This window comes from Rattus norvegicus, chromosome 1 (assembly GCF_036323735.1).
Source record: "Rattus norvegicus strain BN/NHsdMcwi chromosome 1, GRCr8, whole genome shotgun sequence".
Classification (NCBI taxonomy): domain Eukaryota; kingdom Metazoa; phylum Chordata; class Mammalia; order Rodentia; family Muridae; genus Rattus; species Rattus norvegicus.
This window is the reverse complement of record NC_086019.1, coordinates 253,036,594-253,054,577: the sequence shown is the minus strand read 5'-3', so window position 1 is coordinate 253,054,577 and position 17,984 is coordinate 253,036,594. Positions and strand designations below refer to the sequence as shown.

At 43.9% G+C, this 17,984-nt stretch overlaps 1 protein-coding gene across 1 annotated transcript in view; it reads right to left on the bottom strand.

Moving 5' to 3' along the window:
* The window catches only part of Scd3 (stearoyl-coenzyme A desaturase 3), a 35,610-nt gene that overhangs the window by 9,085 nt on the left and 8,541 nt on the right, over positions 1-17,984 (bottom strand). The window contains exons 2-3 of the mRNA XM_008760487.4: positions 12,020-12,302; positions 500-630 (exon numbers count right to left, since the gene is read on the bottom strand). Coding sequence (XP_008758709.4) covers positions 500-630; positions 12,020-12,302 — 414 coding nt within the window. The remainder of the gene's footprint in view (positions 1-499; positions 631-12,019; positions 12,303-17,984) is intronic.

Below are 17,984 nucleotides of genomic sequence, written 5' to 3'. Positions count from 1 at the left end.
CTACCTCCTGGCATCCTGGTTGTGAGGACTTAAGGAATTAATCTGTGTCAAATCTGGCCCAGTGTCCAGCACATGGAACTACGGACATGTCTGCTCCTACTACCCGGAACAAGAGAGTTCTTTTTTCTGTGACACACCCCACATCCTATTATAGTAGAGTTCAAAGACAGCCACAGCAAAGCATGATGTTAGCATTGACTGAGTGTTTAGGGAACCATAGTCAGTGGCTTGATGATATTTTATGGTCCTTTAAACCAAAGGACTACCGCAGCCGGACTATATTATAACCCAGGGAACTTAGGGTTCAAAAAGAGTTATGCCCAGAGAATTCGTTCTATCAACATCCTGTTTCCCTTCTCAATGACCCCAAGATGTCCCATGTTGTGGGGATCTCTATACTGAGCATGCACTTATGAAGACTACCTTTCTGGGTTCTAATGTCAGCCACTCTGCTTCGGATCATCCACAGAGCAGAGAAAGAATGGCACCAGTGTCTTACCTGGAAAGCCATGGTGTTGGCAATGATGAGGAAGATTCTCAGGGGCAGGCGAGCCTTGTAAGTCCTGTGGCTCCACAAGCGATGAACTCCAGCTCCAATGCCCTCAATACTGATCGCATAGTAGATGAATGCTGCTGGGACAGACAAAAGAGGAGTCAGTCAACTGGTAAGTGTCCAAGAACACCATCCGGATACCAGAGTCTGCTTCTTTGGGATTGAAGGCGTCTATGGGTTGTACTTTGAGACATCATAGCATTCAGCCATGCAAAAAATCATCATCTCCAACCACTCCACCTAGGAATGGACGTGAGTCAGGAAGACCCAGGCCACAAAGGCAGGATGCTGCAAAGAACACAGGTTGTGGGCATTGACCACACCATTATCCAGCTTTCAGACCACAGCAATACTTTTCTAGGCTCTATGCCCTTTGACCTTCAGATCATTTCCCCAAGGGGTTCAAGTTCATCAACTACCCCAGACCTAAATACCCATAATTAAGAATGTTTAGAAAATAGCAATCAGAGCTCAACCTCAGTTGAAGGGGAGATTCATGGGACATGGGGCCATGACTTTTAACCTGTTGTTAGTGCAGCATTTCAGCCTTGTAGGAGGGGTCTCAGAGCAAGTCAGTCCTGCACACAGTCCTGTTTATACAGAGGCTCAAGCTTCGCTGATGGTTAACATTATCCTATGTTGCAGGATATTCGATCGCATTGTGACCCCCAAGACTGTGAACTGGAGAAATCTTGTTGTGGTGTGACTCAGCCCTGCAACACACCTTTAATCCAAAGAGCTTTCTGTAAACAGGCTCAAAGACAGTCAATGATAGGTCAAGAGGGGGAGAAAGCACACAGCTGACCTTACTCTATCCACGTCCTAGAAGGAAAAAGCTCTTTCTCCTTCTCCATGCTGTCTTAAATACCCTTCACCCCAGAGACCCGCCTTTCTCTTTCTTGGGCTTTCTTATGTTCACTCCCTGTCAACTGGTTACTTGCTCCATATTTTGTCTCATCCTTGACTCTAGTTAATCCTGTTTACAGAAAGCTCTTGGGTTAAAGGTACGTGCTAGGGTTGAACCACAGCCCAAGGTTTTTGCATTTCACAATCTTGGCGTACACAATGTAATCAAATATCTGGCAACATTTCTCCCTTTTTATCTAAACAAAAGACTCCTTTAGCAACACCAGTAAACTATATACTATGGAAAGAATTACATTCACAATGTCCAGTCCATTTGCATTTGGCAACCTTGGAGAAAATCCTCTACCACCTCTCCTATCTTGGTGAGTCCAGAGTTCTATATCTGAATCACTTTCTATTGTAACCTGCATTTATTAACCTAAAAGCATCTTTTTGGATCTTAAAAACATTTTCTTCAATCCTAAACAACTTAAGCTTAACTGTGAGACTATAACTATCTAGTCTTCAACCCCATCAGAGACCTGAGAAGGATAAATATACTTCCCGAATAAACAGGATTGCAGAACAAGCACCTTCTAAAACTATAGAAATTACAGAGACAGATGGCTGCCTGAACAGACCCCCGAGATTCCTCTGCAATGTTGGAACGTCCGTCTCTTCAGCCTACTGGCTGCATAGCTGACATTTTCCTGTGAAACAGGAACTATAAAGGACTTCTCTGTCTTGTCTTGGCAGAGTCCAGCAGTTGACATTCTTCGTGTCCTACTTATCCAGAGTTTGGGCTGAAGACTGCAGCAGTTGAGGCAAGGCCAGTTTCTTGCCCAGTGGCTAGCTTGCCATATTTGAAGCAACTCCATAAGGAGGGACTTCAATGCTCACTGTCTTCTTTGAGGTAGAATGGGGATGATGCCAGAAGCTAACATGTCTCATTGTCAAAAAAAGTATTAAATTAATAAAAACATCTTTAAATGCCATATTCTACAGATCATTGATGTTTTTTTGAAGACCATCTAACTATTTCAGCATATTTGAGTAGGAAAATGCTGCTAGTCTCTGTTATGGTCTGACACCCTCCCCACCTCCCCAAAATAGCTATAACCTTGTTCCATGCCTGCCAGCTATTTCATATTTTTGCTGTCGCATGCCTGTGAGTCACTGACACAGAGAAGTGACTAGGCATCTAGCAAGAACATGATGACCACACACTCTGTCTCGTTCTGAATGTTCTCGTTGAGGTTTCCTAATCTTAAGACATTCTACAAAGCTTTACACAGGACCCATCAAATCAAAGGGCAATATGAACTGTTATGTCTGTAATGGCTTGAGTCAGAGTTGACCACCAGGCAGTGCTTCCTGTACATGGCTATGAACTCACTGTGGTTTCTGTGTCTTTATCCTTGATGAACTGACAGGAAAGGATACATGTTGTCATAGGTCAGACAATTCTAAGCTATGTCCCTGGTCTGACAGTATCATGTTGCACTGTGCATTTAATAACCTATTCATGCTTACGTGAGTTCAATGTTCATATGGTTTGTGTGGTGATTCCTGAACCCCAACATTTGGTTCACTGCCTGGAAACACCCATTATCTCTAAACACTCCTCAGTCGTTGTTAGTGAATGCCACCAAGCAGCTCTGTCCAGGAGGAGGTAAGTTTCCTGTACCTGAGCAGCTCCTTTTCTTGTTTTGGTTTTGCCTCTAGCTTTGGAGACACAAAGGTGGGCAACAACACACAGCATGAGCTGTGTCTCTGAAGATACTGTTTAAATTGGGATAATATTTTATGCAATTTGTCCTAGATAGTATTGAAAACATTTTTTTTAGATTTATTTTTATATACACTGTAGCTGTCTTCAGACACACCAGAAGAGGGCATTGGATCTCATTACAGGTGGTTGTGAGCCACCATGTGGTTGCTGGGGTTTGAACTCAGGACCTCTGGAAGAGTAGTCAGTGCTCTTAACCTCTGAGCCATCTCTCCAGCCCTAAAACAATGTTTCTTTAATGAAACTGCACCTTCCTGCATTGGTATTCAAGGACTTTTCTTGCTGACAGCCAAACTTCCTAACCACAAAACAATGTACTTGATATTTATTTTAGGAACACTGGGTTTCTGTTTAACCTGTTGAAAAAATGGTTTTGGCTTCTAAACTTATGGCTACACTGTTAGAACTTGTCTTTGTCTTCCAAAAATTATGGTTACGCTGTGTGACTTCATTCTTTAAAAAAAAAATGCTTCATTTTGATATTGCAAAAGGAACTGTTAAAAATTATAATTAAATATATAAAGCCATGGGACATTTTAAATTTTGTTGAATGTTTTACTGGAATGTCTTTGTTAGTATATGTTGGTTACAATGAAGGAGGAAATTTTAATGAAAATAACTATGAAGGTGATGGGAAAACTGTAATAGCTTTAGAAATTACAATGGACAATAGCCATCATCACATTATTGATATGAAGGCGGGGGACAATTATGATGAAAAACGAAAAAGCTCAGCCGGTCCCTATGATGCTGGGATGGTCTGATGGTGGATACAGTAGCAGAAGGTTTCAAAATGCAACCGAAACGGCTACAGTTCTTAGCAGGAGAGAGAGCGAGGAGTTGTCAGGAAAGCTGCAGGTTACTTTGAGACAGTCATCCCCAGTGCATTAGAGAAACTGTACAAATCAGCCCAAGAAGGAACCATGAGCCATAGTCTGAAAAGTTAGTGCAGCTGAAACAGGAAACCCTGTTTGCTCATAGACACTGTTTGAAAATAAAATAAACCAGCTATTAATTAATGAAATCAGACGTCAGATACATGATATACATTCCTGAGCTTTCTTTATCTGTGGTACTTTTGCCTTTTTCTTTTGGTTATATCAGGTACATATTTCTCTGTAAATTATGGTAATGATACCAGGAATAGAAATTAAGGAATTCATTCATTTAAAAATTTTTAGAGGTTTATAATATCAAAAAGGTTAAGAATCACTGGCTCATGAAATGCATTCCCAATTCCTTTCAGTTCCTGAGCTTCCGCAAGGCTCCTGCAGTCCCCTCCTTTCAGCCAAAGGAGCTGAGCCAAGCTGATAAGAGCTCTAACTAGCCAAGGTCTTTGCCATTTCCCCAACTTGTTAACCTTTTCCTGTCCTGACAGTGGCTTCAGCTTAAACTAAATCATACAGGAAACTAAATCATATAGGAAACTGTTATGTTCTCTTATATTCTACCAGATAAAGGTCAAAAGTCTTCCTAGTCTCTTTATGGAATATGCTTATGGGTTAAAAAAACTTTTACTTTGATACTAGAAGAGCTTCAATTCAAAACTGTAGTTTTTAAGGTTCAAACCTAACAGGGATTGATGTCAGTAACCTTGAAGATGATCAAATCCTTTAATGTGTTCAGAAATACATTTCAAGTCATGTTGAGTACTGATATAGTTAAATACAAGGTTAAAGCTTTATTTAGCTTCCTGTTTTATGTTTGTAAGGTACAATTTAGAGCAAACAAAAATAAAAAAATAAAGCTAAGAACAAAGATTGTTTAACTCAGATATGCTAGGTATGTACCAGCTCAAACCAGTCAGAGATTTGCTGAATATGGCATTTAATGAAATTCTCAAAATCATAACAGTGACCTTCTAAGGTCTCCAAGAAGATACAGACACATTGACACTCCACTGGGACTATGGTTCAATAACCACTGGGTATAACTGCCCCACTGCCTTGCCTGCTGTCAGAGCCTCGCCTGAACTGTGGATAAACAGAGGACAGCTGGAGAATTGATAGCCACACACTGCATTAGTTCAAGGTGAGATCAATCTCTCCTATGTCCCTCCTCCACAGGAAAAGTCCTCATGACCAAAGAGTGCCTCTGACCTCCGTGCCATAGAGAGCCCAGCTTGTTAACTATCTCCATAATAAAACACAGACTACTCTCTGTCATTTTAATTGATATATAGGCACATCTAGGTTACAACTTATCCTTCTTCAGATCTCTGATCACATTGACAGCTTAACAGTGAAAAGAAAACAAACAGACAAACAAAAAAACCAACAGGCAACCAGCTCCTCACCTCAAGGTAATCTACCACTAGGTTATTAAAAAGGGCAAACGAATAGGGAGGCAAAGTTTAGAACAGAGGCAGAAGGAACACCCATTCAGAGCCTGCCCCACATGTGGCCCATACATATACAGCCATCCAATTAGATAAGATGGATGAAGCAAAGAAGTGCAGGCTGACAGGAACCGGATGTAGATCTCTCCTGAGAGACACACCCAGAATACAGCAAATACATAGGCAAATGCCAGCAGCAATCCACTGAACTGAGAACGGGACCCCCGTTGAAGGAATCAGAGAAAGGACTGGAAGAGCTTGAAGGGGCTCGAGACCCCATATGAACAACAATGCCAACCAACCAGAGCTTCCAGGGACTAAGCCACTACCCAAAGACTATATACATGGACTGACCCTGGACTCTGACCTCATAGGTAGCAATGAATATCCTAGTAAGAGCACCAGTGGAAGGGGAAGCCCTTGGTCCTGCCAAGACTGAACCCCCAGTGAGCATGATTATTGGGGGGAGGGCGGTAATGGGGGGAGGACGGGGAGGGAAACACCCATAGAGAAGGAGAGGGGGAGGGGTTAGGGGGATGTTGGCCCAGAAACCGGGAAGGGGAATAATAATCGAAATGTAAATAAGAAATACTCAAGTTAATAAAGATAAAAAAATTTTTTTAGAAAAGGGCAATCGTGTTTGCCTTGCTCTCGGGCTTCATATTAAATGATTGCTCTCAATAATCAACTGCTTGTATCTCATAATAAGTTATTGGATGGAAAAAATATAAAATTTAAAACTCAAGTTCTGAAAAAACTGTTTATAGGTCTAAAAATGATTGAAATCGATAATACAGATGAAGAAGGTTAGATGATATACGAAAAAACTTGGAAGATGATTTAAAAAGATGTTGAAGTTTGGCACATACAAATTATAAATGTTGGAGAGTCTAAAAAGATGCTTACGATTTGAGAATCTAAGAAGACATTTGAGATATATAATTGCAAGTTGTAGAGGTATAAAGACAATCTAAAATAAAAGTAGGAAACGTTTAGTGTCCCCCCACACGCTATTGTTCTTTCGATGTTCAGAATTTTAATGTTGACCAATGGAGCTCTGATAAGCTAGTGGAATGTTGGCAGCCCACAGTTCAGTCACGAGCTCGTGATTTTAGTTCCCTTTGGTTGTCTTCTGAATACAAACTTAAAGATGTTTCTCATCATGCTAAAACATGTATGCTTAACCTGTGCATCCAACGCTCTGGATTGAGGAGAGAATGTTCTATGCCTTTTACCCCAAATCTACAGCTATTACAAGGTCTGAAAGGCATGAGTCTATTACCTGCTAACTACTTTTTTTTCCCCGAAAATATGGATTTCAGTACAATGGTAAACACTAATGTGCATCCTTTTGTAAACTGAAGTTTACATAAGCTCCAGGGAATCGGGAGTCCTAAGACTCGGACCCATCTGCCACACATCAAATGGACTGCAGATACGTTCGCTTGCCTGTTCTAGAAAATGAGATTTCCCCTTGGTCTTGGAATTCCTTACCTTCTCCAATTACTAGACAATTTTAATTTCTGTCCCTAGTCTATATTTGTCCCCAGCAGATTTTCACCTGGCTGACAGACTCCATCCAGCGGTCACCTGGGGAGCTGCTGAACCCTGGACTGGCTGAAAGCTGATGTTAATGAGTCCAGCCAAAGGGATTACTCCCTGACTTTCAGCTGGATCAGCTAAGCGGATGCTTCTGATAAATGCCCTACTGCCCAGCCTTTGACTAGCATTTCAGCTGTCCTGGGCCCCTTTGACAATGTCCTAATGTCAGCAGGAAGCAGTCACAGAGGAAAGATATGACATCTATCCATTATCCCACCTCACAGGCTGAGATGCTAAGACAAAAAGGAGCTCCACGGGGCCCACACAGAAAAGGACCCCACTTTGTGATCCTGGCCACCCCAATGGCTGTGAAAATAGATGGTATCCAGTCCTACATTTATCATTCTTATCTGAAGTTTACTTCCCCCTCCCCAAAACATCTGGACTTAGACCATGGATGGGTTGTCAGACAACACGCACAGAACCTGTTAAAAATCAGACTGGTAAAAGACTGGACACTGGTTTTCTATTTTATGTTGCCTTGGGCTGCTGAGGTACATTTTCCAGTTCAACACATATGAACGTTGATTAGACCCACAGACGGGAGCCTAATTACTAACGTCACTGCCTATGTTCTCCCACCCTCACCTTTGACCTATGTGAATTGTTTGGACCTGGGATGATGTTCAACAACCAGAGAGTGCAGGTCATCAGAGACAGGGTCTTAGACATCAGTGGTCCCAACAGAATGTTAAACCCTCTCCCTCTCCGAGGAAGGACAATGTACAGATGTTAACGGCAGGAGTTTCTTCTTACTATTTAGTAAAGTACTTAGTTTGCTTGTACCTCAGGACTAACTCCCTGTCTCAGTTCCTCTAGCCTCACTGAAACTTCTAACTTTTGCATCTATTGCCTCTGGTATACTATTTTCCTGGAGAAGGTTAGGAACCCCTGAGGCTTCTACCCCATTCCCGGTTGGTCAGGGCAGCTCCAATATTAATGCCCCTCCTAACAGGCATGAGCATAGCAAGGTGTGCCAGCATGAGAGCAGTGACACTTATGGTGGGAGATCAAAATTTCAAATATTTAAGCCAACAAAAAACCAACAAAGATTGATATAAAAGTTTGTCCTCCTGGCCTCAGAAAAGAAAATGTTTGAGTCAGTGATTTGACTTACTGGGACAACTCAATAAGGGGAGGGGGCGTTATGGTCTGACCCCTAATTCCCATAGCTGTAGCCATTTTGTTCCATGCCTGCCAGCCATTTCATATTGTTGCTGTGGCATGCCTGCGAGTCACTGACACAGAGAAGTGACTAGGCTCAGAGCAAGGACATGCTGGCCACACACCCTGTTTTGTTCTGGATGCCCTGAATGTTCTCTATGAGGTTTGTTAATCTTAAGAAATTCCACAAAGCTTTACACAGGACCCATCGAATCAAAGGTCAATATGAACTGTTATGTCTGAAATGGCTTGAGTCAGAGCTGACCACCGGGCGCCACTTCCTGTACCTGTGTATGAACACATTGTGGTTTTATCCTGTAAGAGCCGACAGAAAAAGATACCTATTGTCATAGTTCAGATAATGCTAAGCTGTGTCCCTGATCTGACCAGTATTAAGGTGCATATTCCACAAACTGCTCTTGCTTAACTGAGATCAGTGCTCACGTTTGCGTGGCAATTTCTGAACACCAACAGTCTGTAGCTATCTACTGTCTGGGTGAGTGTGTTGATGCAGTTAGAAGCTAAGTGTTCATCCAGGGTCAGAGCACTGATCCAGTCCCAGTCATATCATACACTTCCTAGGGACACAGCACCCCGACTCAAAACCGACAAGATCAGTCTCTCTAATGGGGAGTGGACACTGAGTGTACTCATCTGTTCCTCAGATTTCTTCCTAGGATGTGGGGCTGAGGCCTTGTTAGACACACTATAAAGTACCCTAGTGGGCATCTGGGAACCATAGAACCTCTGGGGCCACAGAACTTAGCCGAGATTGGAGACACCAAACATTGTATTAACTGTTTTGTGTCCATCCACATCAAGAGTTAACAGTTTTTCTAAGTGATCTCTTTCCTCCTCTCCTCTGCCTCCTGTGTGCCATCCTGGTCCTTCCTTAGGGCCGCCAGGACAACTCTAGAGAGGGTGTCTGTCCTAGGGAAGGGTGACTGTATCTTTCTGAACTGGGATGAGGCCTCTGATGGTTTGCAGCCTCTGACTCTGTGGTGATCGAGGTCTTCCCATGAAGAGGATCTGACTGTGCCTGTATGGAGAAGCCAGTGGAAAGCAAACCCCGACGACACAGGAGGAAAGGGAAGGGAGGCTTAGAGCAGAGCCAGAGTACCAGGAAACGTGTCTGAATCTGCTCACACTGCAGATCACCAAGCACATTGGCTTCAGAGTATAGACAGTGCTATTTAACAGGGGAGCCAGAGTGACAGTCCTTGTGACACTGGGTCATGTTCTTATTCTGCCAATGGCTTAGGTCACATGGGTCCTTTCCCTGTCCCCAGGGAAAGATTTTAAGTGTCCACACTGATGATGACAGAGCTTTCCCCTCAAGTGAGGGTTGGGAACCCAGTCTTGTCAGAGAGATCCTAGTCCAGAGGGCTCTACTGAGTGGTTCTCAAATGAGAGAAAAGCTTTTCAAAATCTCCAAGTCAGAAAAATGGAGTGTGTATAGCCAGGTGCTAATTATGCACTTTTCTTTGGGCTAAAACAAGAAAAGCCTCTAAAACCTAAAGGAAGGAGAGAACTTCATCTGGGACCAAGATCCTGAAGGCAAGAATTTTGTAATCCACATTTCACAACCATCATTCTATGAGCTACCCAATCTGCCCACCAGAGGGCAAGGACAAGCGTAAGTTAATTTACCAAGCCAACTTCTGTGTGTCAAGTTTCTTTACAAAATCACAGCACACACTAATGGGCAGGGTGCTGAAGCCAGGGACTGAAGTCCTGTGTTTGGATGGCAAACCTTTCACTGCAGTAGCAACTGATGCCAGCCAAGCTGAGGTGATTTGGTCAAACACAGAGAACTGAATGGGGCCTGTAAGGAAGACTCAGGCTGGAGAGGGAGCTTGCAGGGAATCTCTTCACTCCCGGTCTTTCTGGTTCTGAAGTGTATCATTGCCTCAATAGGTAACTAAAAAGACCCAAGATCCCTATGGAAAGGGATCTCCTAAGTAGTATTTCCTTGGGGGCATTGGGTGTATTTCCTTAGACAATGCTTAAGAATCCAAATCCTACCACCTACAAGACAGAAGAACTCTGGGGCAGACAGGATAATGCCAGTCTTTCTATACCATACTTCCGAGAGAGAGGGAGAGAGGGAGAGAGAGAGAGAGAGAGAGAGAGAGAGAGAGAGAGAGAGAGAGAGATGAAGAGATGAAGAGATGAAGAGATGAGGGGGGTAGGGAAGGAGGGAGGGAGGGGGAGGAAGAATGGCAGAGGGAGTTGTCTAAGAATTCCCCACATCTGATGCTGTTCCCCCAAACCTCCTAAGAGTATCTAGGAAAGAATGATGGGCTCACCATCCCTTGGAGAGAGCAAGGAGCTCCTGGTTCACAGAGCTCCTAGAGTCAGGAATTGTGTAGACCAGAGAAGCCTTCTTCAAGGCTTTATTCTCTGACATGGCCTATCTCTGCCAAGAAAAGATGTGGTAGAGGGCAAAGACAACCAGAGTTAGATTCATGGCATGCTATGGTATCAGGAAAAAGGGACAGCTGAAGGCTGGATAGAGGCTAGACCATGAAGCACTCTGTAACGTAAATATCTGAACAGCATCTGTTGACTGGCATGTGCCTCACCCTGACAACCTACCTGGAGCAGCAGAGCCACACACTTGCACACCTGTGTGTTAGAGGAGCCTGCCTCCCCCTCTTCCAGGTCAAGCCAGCCTGGTGTGGCCAGGGGCTAAGGTCTGAAGGGTTGTAAAGGATAACCGACCCCCCCCCTTTTTTTTAGTAATTTTCCTTTTCAATGGCTTCTCCTCCTTTACAGTATACACTGACCCATTCCCTGACTAGGCTCAGCGTGTAGCTCATGCAGCTGCTATGGTACTTCATTCCCATGCCCTCTAGGTAGGCCTGGCTCTCCTGTGGCAGGAAGGAAGGGCTGGGACAGGCAACCAAGTGAGTGATACAAACATTTGTTCCAGGGCTGGGGTTACCTCAGTGCTGCATTGCTACCCCACAGTGAGTCCCGCACATGGTTTCAGAGCTTGGTTCCCAGCACTCCCAATTGTTAAAGTACTCCCGATATTTAAAGATACAACACCGTGGTAGAGGACCTGTCTACTATGCCCTAACAACCAACCAACAAAACACCCCACGCTACTTTTGCCAAATGTGCTACTTAAGCACAGGATGTAATCCCAGCAGGCTGAAGCAGGAGGATTCCCATGGGTTCAAGGCTAGCCTGATCTGCATAGAGAGGTCCAAGACAGTCTAGGTGACACAGTGAGGTTCTGAAAAACCAAACAAGCAACACAAACCATTTATGCTGATGGACACTCTAATGCCTGCACTCGGGAAGTGGACCCAGAAAATCAGACTCAAGGTCATTCTCTGCTAGAGAGAGTTCTAGGCTAGGCAGGGCCACATGAGAGCCTGCCTCATGAGAGAGAGAGAGAGAGAGAGAGAGAGAGAGAGAGACAGAGACAGAGACAGACAGAGAGACAGAGAGACAGAGAGACACAGACAGATACAGAGACAGAGAGAAAGAGAGAGAGAGAAAGAGAGAGAGAGAGAGAGAGAGAGAGAGAGAGGAAGAAAACAAAACAGACACTCTTGCTTCCTAATCCAACCTGACTGTGTTCGTTAGATTATCAAGAAAAGGTTAGGGAAACCTGGACACAGACGGGACACTGCCCATTGTAAGATCCCCTTCATTAGAGAGAGGGGGAGAACTTGAAGACGCTCACTGACCCAGAACGAAGAAAGGTGCTTACCCCAGAGCAAGGTGTAGACCTTGGAGGAGGGGATCAGTGTGATCCCGTACAGGGCTCCCACGTGCAGCAGGGCCATGAGGATGATGTTCCTCCAGACGTACTCCAGCTTGGGCGGGGGCCCCTCCTCATCCTGGTAGCTGGGGTCGTGGATATCTTCTCTCATTTCAGGACGGATGTCTTCTTCCAGGTAGAGGGGCAGAGTCTTTAATTTTTCTTTTCCTTTCTGCATGACTCCAGAGGGAGGCTCTGTGATGGTGGAGGTGGTTGTGTATGAAGGAGTCATCTATGAAGACAAAGAGTGAATTAGGAGAGCAGGCTGCAGAAGAAGACACTTCTTTCTGGCATACAGCATTAGGGTGCATTAAAGGTCCAACCCCTACTCCAGGGTCTAGCTTAATTAAGGGCTTGTGGAAGAGGAAGTCAGTAGAAACTGTATAGATTGGTTGTCAAACCTCGAGGAAGGAGTGACCCTCTTATATCACTGGCAAGCCAAAGAAAGCGTCACATGTATACATAAAGGTACAGACAGAACCAGGTTATTTTTTTTCTTTTCTTTTTTTTGGAGCTGGGGACCGAACACAGGGCCTTGTGCTTGCTAGGCAAGTGCTCTACCACTGAGCTAAATCCCCAACCCCTATTTTTTAAAGCTTGTGAAACAAAAATTTTAGAACCAAGTGTCCAAAATGCCATCCACATCTCAATCAATTGATGGCAGTACAAGTTAGAAACAGTGATCCAGGCCTTTTCAACAGTCTCTCCCTCACCTACAAGACACCTACAAATCCCGGAAGCACCAACACAAGATTCCAGTGCCCTAAAGGGAAAATTTTGGACTGAATTCCTGTACTAGCTCCCAGCAGAACAGACAAATGCAATGTGAGTTGTCACCAGAATTTCTAGGATCAAACCCAAAGCTTTAGCAGCCCCCAGCAAGCCAGGCTAGGTCATCTGCCATCTGTCCCCGGCATACCAATTAAAGAGGCCATTGTGAAGAGCATGAGACAGGAGATTTATTTCATGTGGCCATATTGTTACTATGGAAATTGAGGTTCCCCTTTGAGTTTTAGTATGGCTAATGAAATAATTTGAAAGTAGCCACAAAAGGAAACTTAAGGACTGTTTTTATTAGATTTTGAAAGAAAAACAGCAAAGCAGACAGGCTGTAAATCTCAGCAGCTACCAGGAGGAGGAAGATGGAGAAGACGGGAGAGAAGGCCCCAAGTTAGGGTCCAAGAAAGCAAGAATGTTCAGCAACAAGGTTGGCAAGTTGCTTCCTGGTGGAAGGCAGTGTTGTTGAGTGCTCCAGAAAATAAGGGAAAAGGCTAAACAACTGTCTGGACAAACGTGTTTAGGGTTTTGGGTGCTAACAGAGAGGAGGGGAGGGAGAGGGGGAGGGAGGGAGGGAGGGAGAGAGAGAGAAAAAAGAGAGAAAAGAAAAAGTTACTCTTTTTCAAATAGAACTCAGAAAAAATGGGAAAGTGTAAGAGTGTTGCATTGTAGAAGTTCTGTAAGCAATTGTGTTTCAAGAGGGCTTCCGAGAGGTGTAAGGACATTACCACATTAAGAGATGTATTCTTTGGAACCAGATTCTGTAACTCTGTATTTTGAGTGGTTGTAGTTTTCTGTAATGGTCTCTATCTGTAGCAAAGAGAGATTTCCTTGATGGGGGTGTGTGAGGACTACACTTATATCTGGGCACAAGGGCAAATATTTAGAATGTACTTAGGCATTATATTTGTTTAGTAAAGTGCCAGTTGTAGGTTCTTCTCCAAGACTCATGACTTCAGTGGTCCTGGGCAGTTAGTTGTCTGAGTTGCCAGTACCAGGCAAGATTGTTCTCTTATTGCATTATTGGTTACTACCAAGACATGTGTGCCAATACTATCCTGAGGGTTAGTACTCTATGCTGGTTATTCTTGTGGTTCATAGGTGTCATCGTGAGACAGGAACATTGGTTTTTTCTGTCCTTTGGAAGCTTCCATGTCACCATTCAGTACCATGGAAATTACTCCTCAGGGAAGAGGCTTTCGAGTCAGTTACATCTCATAGGCCTCTGAGCCCTGTGTATGAAGTGTATGGTGTCTTTAGTAATAGAGACTTGCTTCCCCCCTTCCCAGGAGGCAATCAAGGGCAGTAGCAATAGCTTAGAATGTTGTAGGAGTCTTTTGAGCAACTCTGACCAACAACTCAAGAGGGCTTTATTAGAACCATTTTGATTAAATGTTTTAGAGTTTTGTTTTAAAACGCAAGTCTTCCTATAAACTAATGTCGAGTATCCTGAGAAAGGAATCAGAGAAACAATACCATCCACAACAGCCTCAGAAGAGGAAGTGAAAGACGAGTACAATGAACATTTTAAATCACTGAAAACTGAAATTAGAGAAAATACCAGGAGATGTAAAGACCTCCTGTGCTCACGGATTGGTAGGATTGATGTTGTGAAAATCGCCATCTTACCAAGAGAATTCTACATGATCTCCATCAAAATTCCATAGCAATACTTCACAGAAAAATGGTCTTAAATTTATATGGGAACAGAAAAAGGAGGAGGGGGAGGAGGAGGGGAGGATGGGGGAGAGGAGAAGAAGAGGAGGACAGTAGTCCTGGATAACAATAGAACATAAACATAAACAAAACAACAAACTCTGCTGGAGACATCACCATTCCAGATTCCAAGCTAGACTACAGAGCTACAGTAATAAAAAGAGCATCTACGCATGAGTCTAAAACCTTAAAGCCACTAATTTTTGACAAAGGGGCCAACAATACACATTTGAGAAAAGACACCATCTTCAACAAATGGTGCTTGGTCAAATCGGATAGTTACTTAGAGCTAAATGAAAATCCTTATCCTTCACTCTTCACAAAACTCAACTCTGAACGGATCATGGACCACAACCTATGAGCTGATATCCTAAGACTGAGAGAAAAAGAAATTTGGAATACACTTGAACTTGGCACAGGAAAGGACTTTCTGGGCAGGCCCGCAGTGGTGCAGACATTACGACCAACAATTGACAAATGGGACACCATGAAACTAAAGCTTCTATACATCAATGGCCACTGTCTTCTAGCAAACAGGCAGTCCACAGTCAGGGAAAATCATTACCAACTACAGGTCTGACAGAGGGTTAGCCTCTAGAATATACACAGAACTCAAAAACAAAGCATTTTAAAGCTTGTCTTTAATCCCAGTATTTGGGAGGAGAGGCGGGGAGGGGGGTTTCTTTGACTGCAAGGACAGCCTAGTACACGCGCCTACTAAGTTCTAGGAGAACATAGACCCTTAATTACTAAAAAATAATAAATGAAGAAAAAAGTTAAACAAATCAAATTTAAAAGTGGGGCATGGGGGGGTTGGGGATTTGGCTCAGTGGTAGAGCGCTTGCCTAGGAAGCGCAAGGTCCTGGGTTCAATTCCCAGCCCCGAAAAAAAAGAAAAGAAAAAAAAAAGTGGGGCATGGAATGAAACAAGGTTTTCATAGATGAAATACACATGGCTGAGAATTTTCTTTTTAACGTTTGACACGGACTGGGGAGCTGTCTGAGCAATTAAGACTAATTGTTGCTTTTGCAGAGGACCTGATTCAGCTCCCAGCATCCACATAGCAGTTCACAACCATCTGTAACTCCAGTTCCAGGGGATGCGATGCCCTCTTCTGACCTCTGTGGACAGCAGGCATGCATTTGGTGCATATGTTACATACAGACAACTCACATGAAATAATAATCAATCCTTAAGAACAATTTTTAAAATGTCCAACATTCCTAGCCGCCAGAGAAATACAATATTAAAACTGCGTTGAGATTTCATCTTACCATTCTATCATCAATCAGAGAGGCTAAGATACAAACAAACAAACAAGTAACGATGACCAGTCCTGGCAGGGATGTGGGAAAGGGAGAACACACATTCACTGGCTGGTGGGAGTGGGAACTGGTGCATCCACCATGGGAATCAGTGTGGAAGTCCTCAAAAAGCTAGACACCAGTGGAGAGATGGCTCAGCAGTTAAGAGCACTGACTGCTCTTCCAGAGGACCTGAGTTCAATTCCCAACAACCACATGGTGGCCCACAACCATCTGTAATGGGTTCTGATACCCTCTTCTGGTGTGTCTGAAGACAGCTGCAGCGTACTCATATGCATAAAATAAGTAAGAAAATCTAAAAAAAAGCTATGACATGTATGACACATGTATGAAACAGGTATGACACATGATCCAGCTATATTACTCTATATTACTATATTACTCAGCCATATACCCAAAGATGTACATCCTACTACAGAGATAGTTGATCATCATGCTCATTACTGCTCTGCTCCCGGTATCTTGAAAATCGAGACAGCCTAGCTGTCAGTCAACAGATGAGTGGAGAATGAAATGGAGTACTTTAGCACAGTGGAGTGTTAGTCGGATGTTATGAAGAACGGAATGATGAAATTTGCAAGTAAATAGAGGGGTCTGGAAAGAACAATTCTGATTGAGGCAACCCAGGTACCCACATGCAGAAGGCAAATGTCATCTGTTTTCTTTCATTCTTCTGGTCTTAGATTTGAATATTTAGATGTATGTGTTTCCTTTGGAATATCCACAGAAATTAGTAAGGGGTTGGGGGGGGGTGTGAGGTGGGAAGTAGGGAGAGCTTTCAAAGAGGGGAAGAGAGTCACAGTTACATCTCGGGGTGTAACGGGGGGGGAGGAGAGTTATGGGTCGTGCTGGCTGGCTGAGATAGCCCATCCCAGCAGCCTTTCTGTCTGAGCCAGCTGCTGGTCTAGCAGCTGACAGCAGTTTGGCAGCTGAGTGTGAGATGGGGGCCAGCAGCGGGTGAAACTAGGCAGAGGCTTGTAGCCAAAGGGGAAAATCCTGGCTACTTTAAATGCTAGCCAGTTTTTCTTTTTCTTTTTTAAACAACCTGTCCCAAATAACCCAGCAGCTATCGAGGCAATTGGGTCCAAGCTGGTGAGTCAGATGCCTCCTGGGTTCATACTGTTTTACCCAATGGGTTGCTCACATCCTTCTGTACCTATTTTGGGGGAGGGGCATTTCTCCCAGAGACCCAAATGGGCTCCCTTTAACTATTCAGGGTGGGTTACAGCCCTGATATTTATTCAGGATTTAATGTGTCGTGTGGACTATCAGCAGACATGCATGCCGGAACTTGCTTATAATAAGAGCAAATATAATTGTAAATCAATTGGGACCCATCTCCTGGGTGTTTGAACAGTAATGGGTGTGGCCCAATCACATCTGCACCCCATTATTAACTATAGCTCTCTTCTACCTCTGGGTATGTTCTCACACCCTTGCCTTCCCATTGAACAAACCTCAGAAGTTCAAATCAGCTCAGAATGAAGCCAAACAATCTGGAAAAACTTCTGACAAGAGAAGGGGACCCACACCCTGAAGTCGGGGAGAGCAGTGGTTTAAAAAAAAAAAACCAGCCAGTGCTGGGCAAATGGAGAGGTAAGACACCTCTGGTTTCCTCTCTCAACCCAGGACTGACTTGCTGTGTATGTGGGACACTCAAAGGGTGTCTTTTCTCTTGCCTGGCTTGCCAAAGTTGGTATCAGGGTTTTTAGATTAAAAGCATAGGCTCTAGCAGCCCCAACAATCAAGGAGTGACCACCATTTCCCAAGATGCCTACTGAAGAGACAGTTGAAGGAAAAGCAGAGAAGGGAGATTTATTCGCCATGGCCCTATAGGGAAGACAGACAAATGAAGGGGTCTGGTTGTAATACCATGCCTGTAGGAAATGAGGCACTTGTGTCCCCAGCTCTGGCTACAGGGCTTGTTGAAGCAAAGCACCCAAGGAAAAGGAATTTCCCAAGGAATTTCATGTTGGGAGGAGCAAAAGACAAGCCTGGAGCCAACCACAAGCAGAACTTTTCTTGAAGACAGGGGAGGGATTTCCAACAGTGCCAACCTTCTCAGGCTCCTCAGGAAAGACCAGAGTCAGGGCAGT